Source organism: Astatotilapia calliptera, chromosome 6, assembly GCF_900246225.1.
Source record: "Astatotilapia calliptera chromosome 6, fAstCal1.2, whole genome shotgun sequence".
Lineage (NCBI taxonomy): Eukaryota > Metazoa > Chordata > Actinopteri > Cichliformes > Cichlidae > Astatotilapia > Astatotilapia calliptera.
In genome coordinates, this window is record NC_039307.1 from 40,936,347 (window position 1) to 40,950,362 (window position 14,016).

At 41.8% G+C, this 14,016-nt stretch overlaps 1 protein-coding gene across 1 annotated transcript; it reads right to left on the bottom strand.

Moving 5' to 3' along the window:
• Positions 1 to 9,726: 9,726 nt before the first annotated feature.
• LOC113024816 (glutathione S-transferase theta-3-like) lies at positions 9,727 to 13,646 on the bottom strand. The gene is made up of 5 exons (XM_026172162.1): positions 13,169 to 13,646; positions 12,806 to 12,893; positions 12,580 to 12,730; positions 11,845 to 12,021; positions 9,727 to 10,263 (listed from the first exon to the last, which is right to left on the bottom strand). The coding sequence occupies exons 1-5, from the start codon at positions 13,278 to 13,280 to the stop codon at positions 10,066 to 10,068; spliced, it is 726 nt and encodes a 241-aa protein (XP_026027947.1). The 5' UTR covers positions 13,281 to 13,646; the 3' UTR covers positions 9,727 to 10,065.
• Between the last annotated feature and the right edge of the window lie 370 nt (positions 13,647 to 14,016).

Below are 14,016 nucleotides of genomic sequence, written 5' to 3' on the forward strand. Positions count from 1 at the left end.
TTTGTTGGTAAATGTATATGCCCCGAATTTTGATGATGCTGAATTCGCTAATAGATTGCTGAGTAACATCCCCTTTCTGAATACACATTTGCTTATCCTTGGTGGTGATTTGAATTGTGTTTTTGATCCAATTTTGGATCGATCTAGTCCTCGTAATTTGACTCAATCATCTATGTCTAAAACATTCTCAGATTTTATGAAACAGAATGATCTTGTTGATCCATGGAGATTTCGCAACCCTTCAATCAAAAAATTTTCATTCTTCTCTCAGGTCCACCAGTCTTATTCCAGGATTGATTATTTTTTCATCGACAGAACTCTTAATTCATGTGTTAATTCTTCCGACTATTCTGGTATTGTAATATCTGATCATTCTCCTCTGCTATTGGATGTTCAGCTTTCTAACCAAAAACGTAGTCCTCCACTTTGGAGATTTAACTCTCTCCTTCTGGCGGATAAAGAATTTTGTGAATTTCTTTCAGGCTCTATTGAGGAGTTCTTGTCCTTCAATCAGGATGATTCTGTCTCATATTCTCTGCTATGGGAGACTCTTAAATGCTACCTGAGAGGTCAAGTTATTTCTTACTCTGTCCGTGCTAATAAAAAGATTAATGCCAGGCTTAAAGAACTTATAGCTGCAATTAGTAACCTTGATCAAAGTTATACACTGAACCCTTCTCCAGAATTACTGAAGCAGCGCCTTGATTTGCAAGCAGAATTTGATCTTATGTCAACCAAAGAGGCTGAGCACTTATTACTACGCAGTCGTGGCTCATATTACGAATATGGTGACAAGGCTAGTCGCTTGTTGGCACATCAGTTACGACGTCAGGCCTCCTCGCGTGTGATCCCCATTATTAAACACTCTGATGACAATATTACTACAGATCCCTTGGAAATTAATTCTACCTTTAAAACATTTTACTCTTTGTTGTACAGGTCCGAATTTCCCACGGATAAAGCTAAAATGAATGCATTTCTTCATAATCTTTCAAACCCTGTTATTGGTGCTAATGATGCGGGGCAATTGGACTCCCCATTATCTGTTGAAGAAGTATTAAAAGCTATTACAGCTATGCAGTCTAATAAAGCCCCGGGCCCGGATGGGTTTCCAATTGAATTCTATAAAACATTTATTGGTAAATTGGCACCATTGCTTTTGTCTGTGTTTAACGAATCCTTGGAAACCGGTTCATTAGCACCAACTCTCACACAAGCAACCATAGCGCTCCTTCTCAAAAATGACAAGGACCCAACCTCCTGTGGTTCCTACAGGCCATTATCTCTGCTTAATGCCGATGCAAAGGTATTGGCTAAAGTAATTTCATCTCGCCTTGAGGATGTGCTTCCTCGAATTATATCTGAAGAGCAGAATGGCTTTATAAAGGGACGGCAATTGTTTTTTAATACCCGTACACTCTTTAATGTTATTTACTCAAAGCGTCTATCTGAACTTCCTGAACTTGTGATTTCTTTAGATGCTGAAAAGGCTTTCGATAGGGTGGAGTGGGAGTACTTGTTTGCAGTTTTAGAGAAATTTGGTTTTGGTGATAAATTTATTTCCTGGATTCGGCTTCTTTATTCGTCCCCTAAAGCCAGTGTTCATACTAATGATGTTTACTCTGATTATTTTGCGCTGGGTCGTGGTTGTCGTCAAGGTTGCCCTTTGTCTCCCTTACTCTTTGCCATTGCCATCGAGCCTCTGTCTATTACATTGCGATCTTCTTCTGTATTCAGGGGAATCATCCGTAATGGAATTACACATAAAGTATCATTGTATGCGGATGACTTGTTATTATATATGACTGACCCCGCATGCTCCATCCCTGCTGTTTTAAGTATTCTGGAGAACTTCAGTTCGTTTTCAGGTTATAAATTGAATTTGGGGAAAAGTGAGTGTTTTCCTGTTAATACGGCAGCACGTCAACTTCAACAGTCCGATCTACCCTTTCGTCTCAGTCCGTCTGGGTTTAAGTACTTAGGGATTAACGTGACTCGCTCTCTAGCTGGCCTTAAATCAGCAAATTTGTCTCCTCTTATATCTAGGGTCACATCTGATATTCAAAGATGGGGTAATCTCCCCCTTTCTTTAATCGGTAAGATTAACGTTGTTAAAATGAACATCTTACCAAAATTTTTATTTTTATTTCAGTCAATTCCCTTATTTTTGCCGAAACATTTTTTTGTTTCACTGGACAAGATTATTGGTTCTTTCATTTGGGGAGGGAAGCCACCTAGGGTCTCTAAAACCTTGCTGCAGTGATGCAGATTTAGTGGAGGACTTGCATTACCTAATTTTTTAGTCTACTACTGGGCCGCTCACATCCATAAACTTTGCTACTGGCTAAGATCTTCTGGTTCCTCGTGGTGTAAATTGGAGCTATCATCATGTAAGGGCTCTTCTTTACCGGCTTTGCTCTATTCCTCTTTACCCGTGAGACCCTCTCTGTACACTGATAATCAGGTGGTTCTTAACACACTCAAAATCTGGTTTCAGTTTAGACGTCACTTTAATTTTGTAATGCCGTCTTCCTCGAGTCCTCTAAGCGACAACCATTTGTTTCCCCCTTCACTTTTGGACTCGACATTTTCAGTGTGGTGTGACAAGGGTATAAAACAGTTCAAACATTTATATGTGGATGGTGTTTTCGATAGTTTTCCCAACTTGTCTTCTCGTTACAATCTCCCTGTTACCCATTTGTTTCGCTATTTTCAAATTCGAAATTTTGTTGCTAAGTGTTTCCCAAATTTCCCCTCTTTGCCTCCGGAACAGCAGTGGGAAACTACGTTATCATTTATTCCTCATCACAGAGGAACCATTTCGAAACTCTATGATGCTATTCTGTCTTTTAGTAACCACTCTAATGTTAAGCTTAAGCGTACATGGGAAGAAGAACTGGGATTTCGAATACATGAGGAGTCTTGGGAACAGGCTATAGCGAGAGTACGATCTTCCACCTCCTGTGCTCGTCTTGGACTTATTCAATTTAAGGTCATACACAGGGTGCATTTCTCTAAGTCTAGACTTTCTGAATTGTATTCAGAAGTGGAAAATAAATGTGATAAATGCCATGGTTCTCCTTGTCACCTTAGCCACATGTTTTTTCTGTGCCCTGAGCTACAAGGTTTCTGGACAAGGTATTTTGCTATTATGTCAACTGTTCTTGGGGTAACTCTTCATCCTTGTCCTTTGATTGCTGTATTTGGGATTCCTGCTCGCTCACTTACACTTGATTCCACACAAAGGGATATTATAGCCTTCACATCCCTATTAGCGAGACGTCTAATATTGTTGCATTGGAAGTCTGTTAAGTGTCCTACTATTTCCCGGTGGCTTAAAGATGTCATGTTTTTTTTTAAAACTTGAAAAAATTAAATATACTTTGAGAGGTTGCACAGCCAAATTTTTTCACAAGTGGCAACCCTTTATCTCTTATTTTGCTAGTCTAGAGGTATTGCCTGTTTAAATCTACTTTTGTTACTGTTATATTCCTCTAATATGTTTGATGGTTGTGTTGATCTGTGTGGGACTGGGGGGGGGGCGTTGTGTTTTGTTTTTTCTGTTTTTCTTTTCATGTATGTATATATATGTATGTGTATGTGTGTATGTGTATATGTATATATATGTGTATGTATATGTATGTATGTGTGTATGTGTATGTATGCGTGTATGTGTATATATATATATATATATATATATATATATATATATATATGTATGTGTGTGTGTGTTAATTAGGAAAATTAAGAAAGGTTGATTGTATTTCGGTAACTGCAAGTACTGTTTTCTTTTTTCAATAAAAATATTTTCAAATAAAAAAAAAAAGAAAGCACTAAGTACAGAGGAAGTGCTTGTGAGAATGGGTGTGATTGGGTGAATGTGGCATGTTGTATAGAGCGCTTTGCGGACTCGAGTACTGATAAGAATCAGTCCATTTATGTAACATTCACACGCACTCTGGAGCAGCTTGGGGTTCACTGACCTGCACGAGGACACTTTGGCATGCAGACCGGACTAGCCAGGGGTCAAACCACTAAGATAATTAATCAGTAAATGACTCTTTGGTCACTGTGCTATAGCTTACATTGGGTCTTGGTGCGTCCCCTCACGTTTTATCTGCCTTCTCTGCGCATCAGATGACTGGAAAATCTTTCACAAGTGGATCCAAGCAACCAACATTTGGAGTTATTTAAACCCTATAAGACAGTGATTCTTAACCATGGGATCATGGCCATGTTTAGGCATTTCTGTAGATATGTGCTGTGAGGTGATCGGAGAGGCTGCTCCAAAGAAGCTACTGACCACCCCACTTTCAAACGACCCTGTGAGCCACCGTATCACAGACATGGCCTTAGACATACAGCATCAGCTTCTGGAAAGAATAACAAGTAGTCCGTTTTTTTCTCTTTGGAACTAGACGAGTCCACTGATGTCACAAATGGTGCATTGCTGCTGGTTTTTGTTTGTTATCGCTGGGACAGTAGTTGGCAGCTGGTAGAACTGTGTTGGGGTGTGCAGTGATGGTGCAGCTTCAATAACTGGCAGGCATCACGGCGTCATTAGGCAGATTCTCGATCGTGCACCAGTAGCTAAATGGACCCACTGTGTTCTCCACTGTGAACGCCTTGCAGCAAAAAATATGTTACCAGAGTTCCACGATGTGATGGATGTAAGTGTGAAAACCATCAACTTCATTAAAAAGAATGCTGTAAACTCCAGTTGTTTTGCTGAGCTTTGTGAGGACATGGAAGCAGATCACGTCCATCTGCTCTGCCACAGTGAGGTGACATTGAACACGACTGGTCATCAAGCTTTTGTTGGAACTGAGGAATGAGGTCTTTTCTTACAGAGAAAAAAAATCTCCTCTTGTACATTATTAGTCCACCGCTGAGCGTGCCTACCTCTGTGACATTGTTCACTGCTGAACCAGCTGAACAGCAACATGTTTTTTATTGCAGACAAAGTTGAAGCTTTCAAGAGGAAACTTGCTTTGTGGACTAAGAGGGTCCAAGAGAAGACGATGGACATGTTTCCACTTTTGTCTCACATCTTGGAAAACTCCCCTCAGGTGAAGGTCAGTGACTCTGTCGATGAATATTTCCCTGAGGATCCCAGAGAAGCACACATGTGGATTTTGGACCCATTTTCTGTTGATCCCACTGAAAATGATGTTGCTTTGCTCTCACATCTGGAATCCCAGCTTCTGGAAGTTTCCACCGACAGCACTTTAACGTTGGAGTGGGGCAAACCGGATCTGGGCTCCTTCTGGATTGCTGTCTCAAAGGAGTACCCGTCTGGCACTGAGAGCTGTGAAACTCCTTCTCCCATTCACAACTACATACCACCAAGACCAAAGCCCGAAACAGATTCAGAGCAACAGTGGAAGCTACTCTGAGAGTGATCCTTTCCTCCACTCCACCCAGACTGGATCTGATGGTGTCTCAGGTAAAGGGGAGTTACCTGCTGTGACTCTTTGTCCATTTGTCTCAAACATAAGGAGTAACTTCTGGTTCTGCCAATGAAAAAAGGTTTACTGCTGAAGTAACTTTCAGATTCACTCACAGACTATAAGGCTACATTTTCATTTGCACTTCATTTACATTTTATAACAGCTTATTTATTTATTCAATTAATTAGAAAATAATTTTGAATGTATTTATTTTATCACCACATTATTTATCCAGTTTCTATTTCCTCTTTTTTCCTCGTCTCTTTTGCTGTGGTAAAATTAAATGATCAGTTATTTCTGTGTTATTAAGGCTGACGTCAGCCTTTCAGTTTCTTCTTGCAGTCTGACTTGCTCCATGAATTGTTTTATGTGCAGGTTCACATACACATAATAAATGAATGTCTGTGTGATTATTGCATTGTATCATGTCATCATCATTATTTGACGAGGTTTTAGCTGTCAGAATGAAGTAGATTTGATTTAGTTATTAAATATGAATCAAACCAAAAACAACATCAATGTATTGAGTATGGTGTTAATATCTGAATGGGCCCCGGCCCCTTTGTAGTGGAAAAGTTGGGCCCCGAGGTAAAACAGGTTAAGAACCCCTGCTTATAAGACACTTGAATTTTCAAATGGTCGCCATTTTCCAAGATGGCTGTCACTTCCTATACAGGAAACAGCTGTTCTACAGAGTTCCAGTCACTTGTTTAAGTTCAGAGCTTGTACTCTATTTTTTACTGTAAGAATGACAACTTTAAACATTCCTCCAGAGCTTCTTTGTTTGATTTCTAACAAAACCCTTAAACAGGAAACAAATGTATAACTACAAGAAAGCATTTGTAAAGCAGATGGATCGGGCAGGTGTTTCACTCTAACTTCACAGCTCAGAGGTGCAGCTGTTATTATCAAAAAAGGGATCCCCTTCATAGCGTCAAAAGCAGTATCAGACCCTCGTGGACGTTATGTTACAGGGAAACTTTATAACAGTCAGGTTACACTAGCAAATATTTACGCCCCTAATGTTGATGATGCAGGCTGTATTAAATCATTTATATCCTCTTTACCTAATATGGATACCCATAAACTGATAATTGGCGGCGATTTTAATTTTGTTTTGGATCCCAGTCTTGACAGACCATCACAAAGATCAGCATCTAAATCAAAATCTGTGAAAACTATCCAGGAGTTCATGAAGACATATAAACTGATAGATCCATTTAGAGCTATTTCCCCAACTCTAAGCAATTTTCATTTTTCTCCTCTGTTCATCATACTTATTCTAGAATAGACGTTTTCTTAATAGATCACAGATTTCTTACACAGACCCAAAGTTGTGACTATAAGGCAATAGTTTTATCTGACCATAGTCCAGTATTGCTACGATTAGCAATAGGAGATAGACCTACTGCACCAAAATGGCGATTTAATAATGGTTTGCTGTTAGATAATATTTTAGTAAATGAAATAAAGGATCAAATCAAGCTATTTATTTCAATAAATGACACACTTGAAGTTACGAGATCCACACTATGGGACACATTAAAAGCCTACTTGAGAGGCCAAATCATCTCATTGAGTAGTTATAGGAAAGAGTCAAACATAACAATGGAACTTTTAGAAACAGATCAGGAATATGCCATCTCTCCTTCATCCAAACTTTATAAAAAGAAGGTCTCATTGCAGACAGAACTTAAATTGCTTTATACAAATGACACAACTTCGACATAAGTACTATGAACACGGGGAAAAAACAGGTAGTTTACTAGCAAGGCAAATTAAAGAAGTTGCAGCTTCAATTCATACAGGTAACGAGTGGGGGACAGAAAAGCTTCTTACAGAGGACGTTACAGGTCTGTGAGAGCCAGAGATTTTCCTTGTTTGAGGTGACCAAATACTTATTTTCCACCCTGATTTACGGATAAATTCTTTACAAATCCTACCATGTGGATTCATGGATTTTTTTTTTCACATTCTGTCTCTCACAGTTGAAGTGTACCTCTGGTGCAAATTACTGACCTCTGTCATCATTTTAAGTGGGGGAACTTGCACAATCGGTGGCTGACTAAATACTTTTTTGCCCCACTGGATATACACATAACATTTGTGATCAATCTGAAGTACTACTCTCACTAGATGCGGAGAAGGCGTTTGACAGGGTCGAGTGGGATTTCCTCTTCTCAACCCTGTCAAAGTTTGGCATAGGCATGTTAAGCTGCTTTACACAAAACCTAAGGCCTCGGTTAACACAAATAATATAACTTCTAGTCCTTTCCTCCTCCACCGCTCTTGAAGACCAGGGTGCCCTTTGTCCCCATTGCTATTTGCACTTGTCATAGAACCTCTCGCCATTCAATTACGCTCTGCAAAGGATTATAAAGGAATAAGGAGATTTGGTGTAGAACATAAGGTGTCTCTCTATGCAGATGATTTGTTGCTATATATCACTGACCCTACTAAATCATTGCCAAAAATTATGACAGATTTAACTGAATTTGGGAAAAATTCTGGATACAAAATTAACCTAACAAAAAGCATATTGTTTCCTATTAGTTCTTTAGAAAAATTAGACAGTGCTACATTGACTTCATTTCCTTTTACCATCTCAAATACTTTAAAATATCTTGGAATAAATAATAATTGTATAATAAATGTAACCCGTGAATTCTCTGGCCTTTTCAAACATAATTTTATTAATTTATACCATCAAACTGAGCAGAGCTTGGAAAGACTGTCCAAACTGCCCATCTCGCTTGCTGGCCGAGTAAATATCATTAGGATGAGCACTTCACCCAAATTTTTATTTTTGTTTCAATGTAATAATAATGGATTGCATTTATATAGCACTTTTCAGGACCCCTCAAAGCACTTTACAATGCCACTATTCAGTCACTCTCACACACTGGTGCAGGCAAGCTACAGGTGTAGCCACAGCTGCCCTGGGGCAGACTGACAGAAGCGAGGCTGCCATATTGCACCATCGGCCCCTCTGACCATCACCAGCAGGTGAAGTGTCTTGCCCAAGGACACAACGACCGAGACTGTCCGAGCCGGGGCTCGAACCGGCAACCTTCCGATTACAAGACAAACTGCCAACTCTTGAGCCACGATCGCCAGAATAAAAAAGACATTTCTCCAAAGACCCAAGATTACAGGAGGAATGAGGTTGCCTGGCTTTCAGCTCTATTATTGGGCCTGTAACATACAGTGAATGCAAAAGTATTCGTCCCCCTTGAACTTTCACACATTTTGTCACATTACAGCCACAAACATGAATCAATTTTATTGGACTTCCACGTGAAAGACCAACACAAAGTGGTGCACACGTGAGAAGTGGAACAAAAATCATACATGATTCCAAACAGTTTTTACAAATAAATAACTGCAAAGTGGGGTGATTCAGGTGTGTTGACCCAGGGTGAGACCTAAAACCTGCAGCACACCGACCTGCATCCTGACTTTGACTTTCTCTCACCTTTATTATTTATTTTAGAACAACACACATGTCCATGTATGAAAAGAACATTTTCAATAACATCCTTTCTTTGAGTACTTCAGTTCACCGTCCATAAATGTACTTTAATGACAATGACTGCCTTGGAGCAGCTGTTTGTATTTGTTCGGGGAAATTACATTCAAATAAATGTATTTGTCATTTCCACTGAGGTGGTGCTGTGGGTACTGCTTTCCAGCCCTCTGCTGTGGATGTTCACCATAATAAGGATTTGCTGCTGCTGCCTCAATCTCCTTTCTTTCTTAATGCTGTATTTGTTAAGTTCTTTATAGACTTTAATCGGTTTTTTAACATCTCTGGAGTAGGTTGGACTCATGGGATCCTTTTCTGTGGATAAAGCAAAATGTCCCTTTTAGACTGGTCAGATGGTGCCAACCCCACCTCTTCAACCCTGGGTGAACCGAGCTGGTTGATAACCAGCCCTGTGTGAGAGATTATCCTGACCACTAATGTTAGAGTAAGTGAATCCAGACAATGAAGACATCCTGGGTACACTGAACTGGCTTTGTAGTGTAGACCTCTGGTAAAGTAGCATGTTGTGGTGGGCGGCCATCTTTGAAGAACAGTCAATTTCTACGTGAAAGGGCCGTCTCTGCTTGTGAGTACAAGTCTTGTTTGTTCTACAGTATGTCTGTGTATTACACTTGCACTGATTACTGTGCATGTAAATATGAAACACTAGGTGGCAGCAGTGCACCGTCATTTGCAAACATCCACACAGATCTGCACCAACACAGTAAACACAAAGGGAGGAAGCCAGGCTGACAGAGTGCTGCAGACACTTTATTAGGCTTGAAAGAAGATTAACAGCAGCTTCATTATATACGAAGACAGAGCTTTTATAACTGTGCATTTATTCTGAAAGCTCATGTTCCACATTCCTCTGTTACATAATCAGGTCTGCAGAGCCATGTCTGCCTGTCTCCATGGAGAAGCCCTGCACTATGCAACAAGAGTGTACTGAGTTTACTTGAAACATCTGGAATGCATACTACATTATCCTGTTAGTACAGACATACATGTAAGACGTTGTGTGTATTTGTTGTATCGACACATATGAGATGAATCCAAGTCGTTTGCACAGAATCGGTGCCGTCCTGTTCACATGAAGAGCCTGAGGATCTTGGGCTTGAAGACCTGCATCTTGCTGGAGTCCATGCTTTTCACACTCTCCTGTGCTCCCAGGATATACTGGTGTGCCTCATCGAAGAGCTCCTTTCCAATAGCTTCCTGGACTCTGTCCCGCCACGCACTCAGCTTGGGTCTCCCCTCAAACACGTCCACGCCGGCGCCCACAGGCTGCATTGAGACAAGCACAAGAAGAGGATTCAGGTTTAGTCCCCACAGAGATCAGAACCGGTTTGTTCATCGACCTCGTTCCCAGCAGCTGTTTCAGCTCAGGAGGAGCTCTGAAAACACCGGGGATGTGTGCGACTAGTCAACAAAGTGTTGCTACGGTTACTAGTCGGTACCAGGCGAACTAGTTGTTGGACCTGTTTATATTTTAATTTAAGTATTGTTGGTGAGAAACACCATTGATCTGGATGAACTGGAAAAAGGAAATACCATTGCTAAAACCAGTGGTTCCCAAACTTTTTTGCTGGGCCCCCCTTTGTTTCACAAGAAAAATGCCCCCCCCCACAAAACAAAAAAACCTTCCTCCAACCACACGCCCATATTTTGCTCCATTGCTGTTTATTTCACACCTCAAACATTTAGTGAACAATTAAGCAAATACAAGTAATCTGCAGGAAGTAATAACATAAACTACTAACTCTGTCACGCTGCGTCCGCACCTACATGGGTGATTTTGAACACGCAGCTGTTTCGCCCACTTAAACGGCGTTTCAAATCACTGAAAACTGAGATTTTTAAACTCCTTTTTTGCGTTTCCGTGTGGACGAGGAATACAGAGTTCGTCACGCAGCGTCAAAGGTATGTAACTTTTTCCACGTCACGCTGTGGCCACGTTATTGTTTACATGAGATGAACTGCAGAATGGCAGATAGAGACTAAATACTGTTAATCTGACTATCTGCAGGTTTACACGCAGTTACTGTCCCTCCATTTACAAAGGCAGAGGCGTCACAGTGTGATTGTTTTACATGTGGTTGTTTTTTCCTGTGTAATAATGTTCAACATTGCATCAATACATTTTTCTCTCTGTGCAAAATGTGTTCAAAAACATAAACAGCTGTGAGATCCTGTTTGTCTGTGATTTGAACCGGGGGAACAAACTGTGTCAGGATCAGCCTGATGTTATTTGTATCCAGCTGTAACTTTACTGTATAAAGAGCAAACATCTCCAACATGTCAGGAGCAGTTAGTCATTACAACAAGTGTTTGTGAACTAAAGATCAAGAATGTGGGATCCTGTTTGTCTGTGATTTAAACAGCCCAGCGCTGCTCCTGACGAAGGGGAACCTGCAGGGAGACCTACCTCAGCACCTGTGCAGGTGAAGCCAAAGGGCAGATGTGCTTCACCAGATTTTCTAGTCTTTGGCTCAGAATGAAGTTGGTTTGGAAACATATTCAGCGACGCTTCATCTCCTGCTTTGTGTTTGTGTGGGCGCCCCGTCAAAAACCTGTCCACGATGCTAGCAGTGTCCAAACGTTCTTTGTTTTTGTTTTGTTTTTTCCTTCATACCGCCCCCCCTGCAATGGCTCTGCCCCCCCCGCCCCCGGACTGGAAAATACATTTAAAATGTGATTAAAGGGACAATATGCCAAAAATGCACCAACTTACAAAGAAATGACAGATGTGCACTTAATGATGGTGTGACGGAGACCTGAATGAGTTTAAGATCTCGTGTTTGCTCCTCTCATAGTGGGAACACTGATTCTGATTCCTGTTACTGCGGGTACATTTGGGCCGCTCACCTGCATGATCTCCACAATGGCGACCAGATCAGCCAGTGAAATCTGATCTCCAGCGATAAAGGGCCTGTCCTGGAGGAACTTTTCTTCAACGAGTTTCAGGGAGGAGTTCAGATCGTCCAAGGCCGCGTTCATTTTGTCCTCTGGGATTTCCACGCCCATGACCTTGGGAATCATAAGCTACAGGCACAATGGATTCAGTGTGAGTGAAACAATGAGCTTAATGCTGAACACAATCTGATTCAGGAGATGAATGATGACACGGTGACTCTGGGTTTTTCTTTGAGCAAATTCCAACAAACTAGAAAAGTAGCATCTGTCCCAAAGAGGTGGAAGGAAGTAAAAGCTCGAACACGCCGGGGAGGAGACGATGTCTGAATGATGTGGATTTTAAGTCAACGGCTATGACATCGCATGACTTTAGCTTACTGGCTCAGAGCAGCTCTCGCTCTCTCTCTCTCTGAGCGAGCAGACCAATGAAATGGCAGTGATGAAACTTTACCACAGAGGTGCACAGTAAGAACTGCTGAACTCTCTGTTTTCCAGCAGTGGCATTTATTGCTGATCATTTTCAGTTGGCCCTCACCAGCTGGCCCAGACATGCTCAGTGACATCACTCTGCACAGTGATTTTACTTCATAACCAGATGTAAGGGTATTTCAACAAAGCTAGAACATGATGGTGATAAGATATTACTAATCTAACAGCACCTACAAAGATCAGTGAAGGGGAACGTACCCGGAGGCAGAAGATCTCGGAGCCGTGCATCCGGATGGCCGTGTGCTGCCACGACAGGTACTCATTGACACGAGCACGCTGCTGGAGGTCAGCTGGGTACCAGAAGTCGGGAGTCTTAAACTTCTCAGCCAGGTACAACATGATAGCAATGCTGCAGAGAAGACATCACTGTGACCGTCACGGCAGACCAGCGCTTCCTCAGCTCACGACTTTTTGACATAATCACCTTTCAGCCAGGCAGAAGTCTCCATCTCTGAGAGCTGGGACCTTCCTGATCAGGCTGATCTTCCCAAAGTCCTCCCCATACTGCTGGCCTGGGACCAACACACGCGCATGCACACGCACACATTTTAATAGCAGATATTTGGAAGAATCACATGATCATCGTGGACATAACCAGACAGCGTCAGGCAGTCAGTGCGGACCGACGGAGCAGCTGCTCTGCAAGCAACGGAACCCAAGTTCAAAGAAACCCTGATCTACACCCTCACAGACTCACAACTCAGACCTGTGCTCGTCCAAACCTCCTTACTGCTGCTGTGAACGGTCACACTGGCGACGTTCTTCGTGTCTGCGTGCGTGAACTCACCGTCCAGCAGAGAAAGCTTCTTGAAGTCGAAGCTGATGTTGTTCTTCTTGGCGAAAATGTACACGGAGCGGCAGGGCTGCGAGAACAGGTCCAGGTAGAGCTCCAGCGCCATAGCTGACGGTCCTGTGTCGGCTCCTTCTGAGCAGGGTGCGGACACCAAAGAGTTTAAAGCCCTCTAAGATAGTTGGCGCCCCGCCCCCTGCTGTCGTGTGCCTCACCCTGATAGTGGAGTTAATGGCGACGGTAAAAACATAAGCGTGTTTAAAAAGCACACAAAATGTTTTCAAACACAAGGCGTGTCCAGTGAAACCAGCAGCTGCAGAGCACTGGCTGGGTTCACTCTCCTGGAAACAAATGAAAAAATAAACTGCGCTTTGAATCTACACCAGTAACTTTTACCAACAGCCTTACATGAGACGCACTTAGTATCTCAAAGCTGTGCTTGAGGTCCAATCTGTTTCTATCAAAGGTGAAGTGCATTAAGCCAATGACAAGCCTGCATTATTCCCTAATGACCACCAGGGGGCAGGAGAGCCCGGACCAACGTGCCAGAATGTTTCCTTCGGTGGGCGTTGTTGTGTCTTCACTGCTTATGAAGAAATCGCCTCGGAGTCGTCATATAGATTCTTATATATATATATATATATATATATATATATATATATATATATATATATATATATATATATACAACAACGCATCCACGCAACTGTAAACTGCTAAGCTAGCACATGAACACACAGCCGGCGTACCTATCTACTTCCGGTGATTTCAAAATAAGAGTTCGAACATTACGTCTCCCTTTAACAAACAAAAAACGCTTCTCTGGTAGTGAGACTATAATAAGA

Coding starts and splice junctions, on each gene's coding strand:
- LOC113024816 (XM_026172162.1), bottom strand. CDS start 13,280: ATGGCGCTGGAGCTCTACCTGGACCTGTTCTCGCAGCCCTGCCGCTCC. Junction 12,731..12,805: donor GACTTCTGCCTGGCTGAAAG/GTGATTATGTCA, acceptor TCTTCTCTGCAG/CATTGCTATCATGTTGTACC. Junction 12,022..12,579: donor CCGAGATCTTCTGCCTCCGG/GTACGTTCCCCT, acceptor TTGTGCCTGTAG/CTTATGATTCCCAAGGTCAT.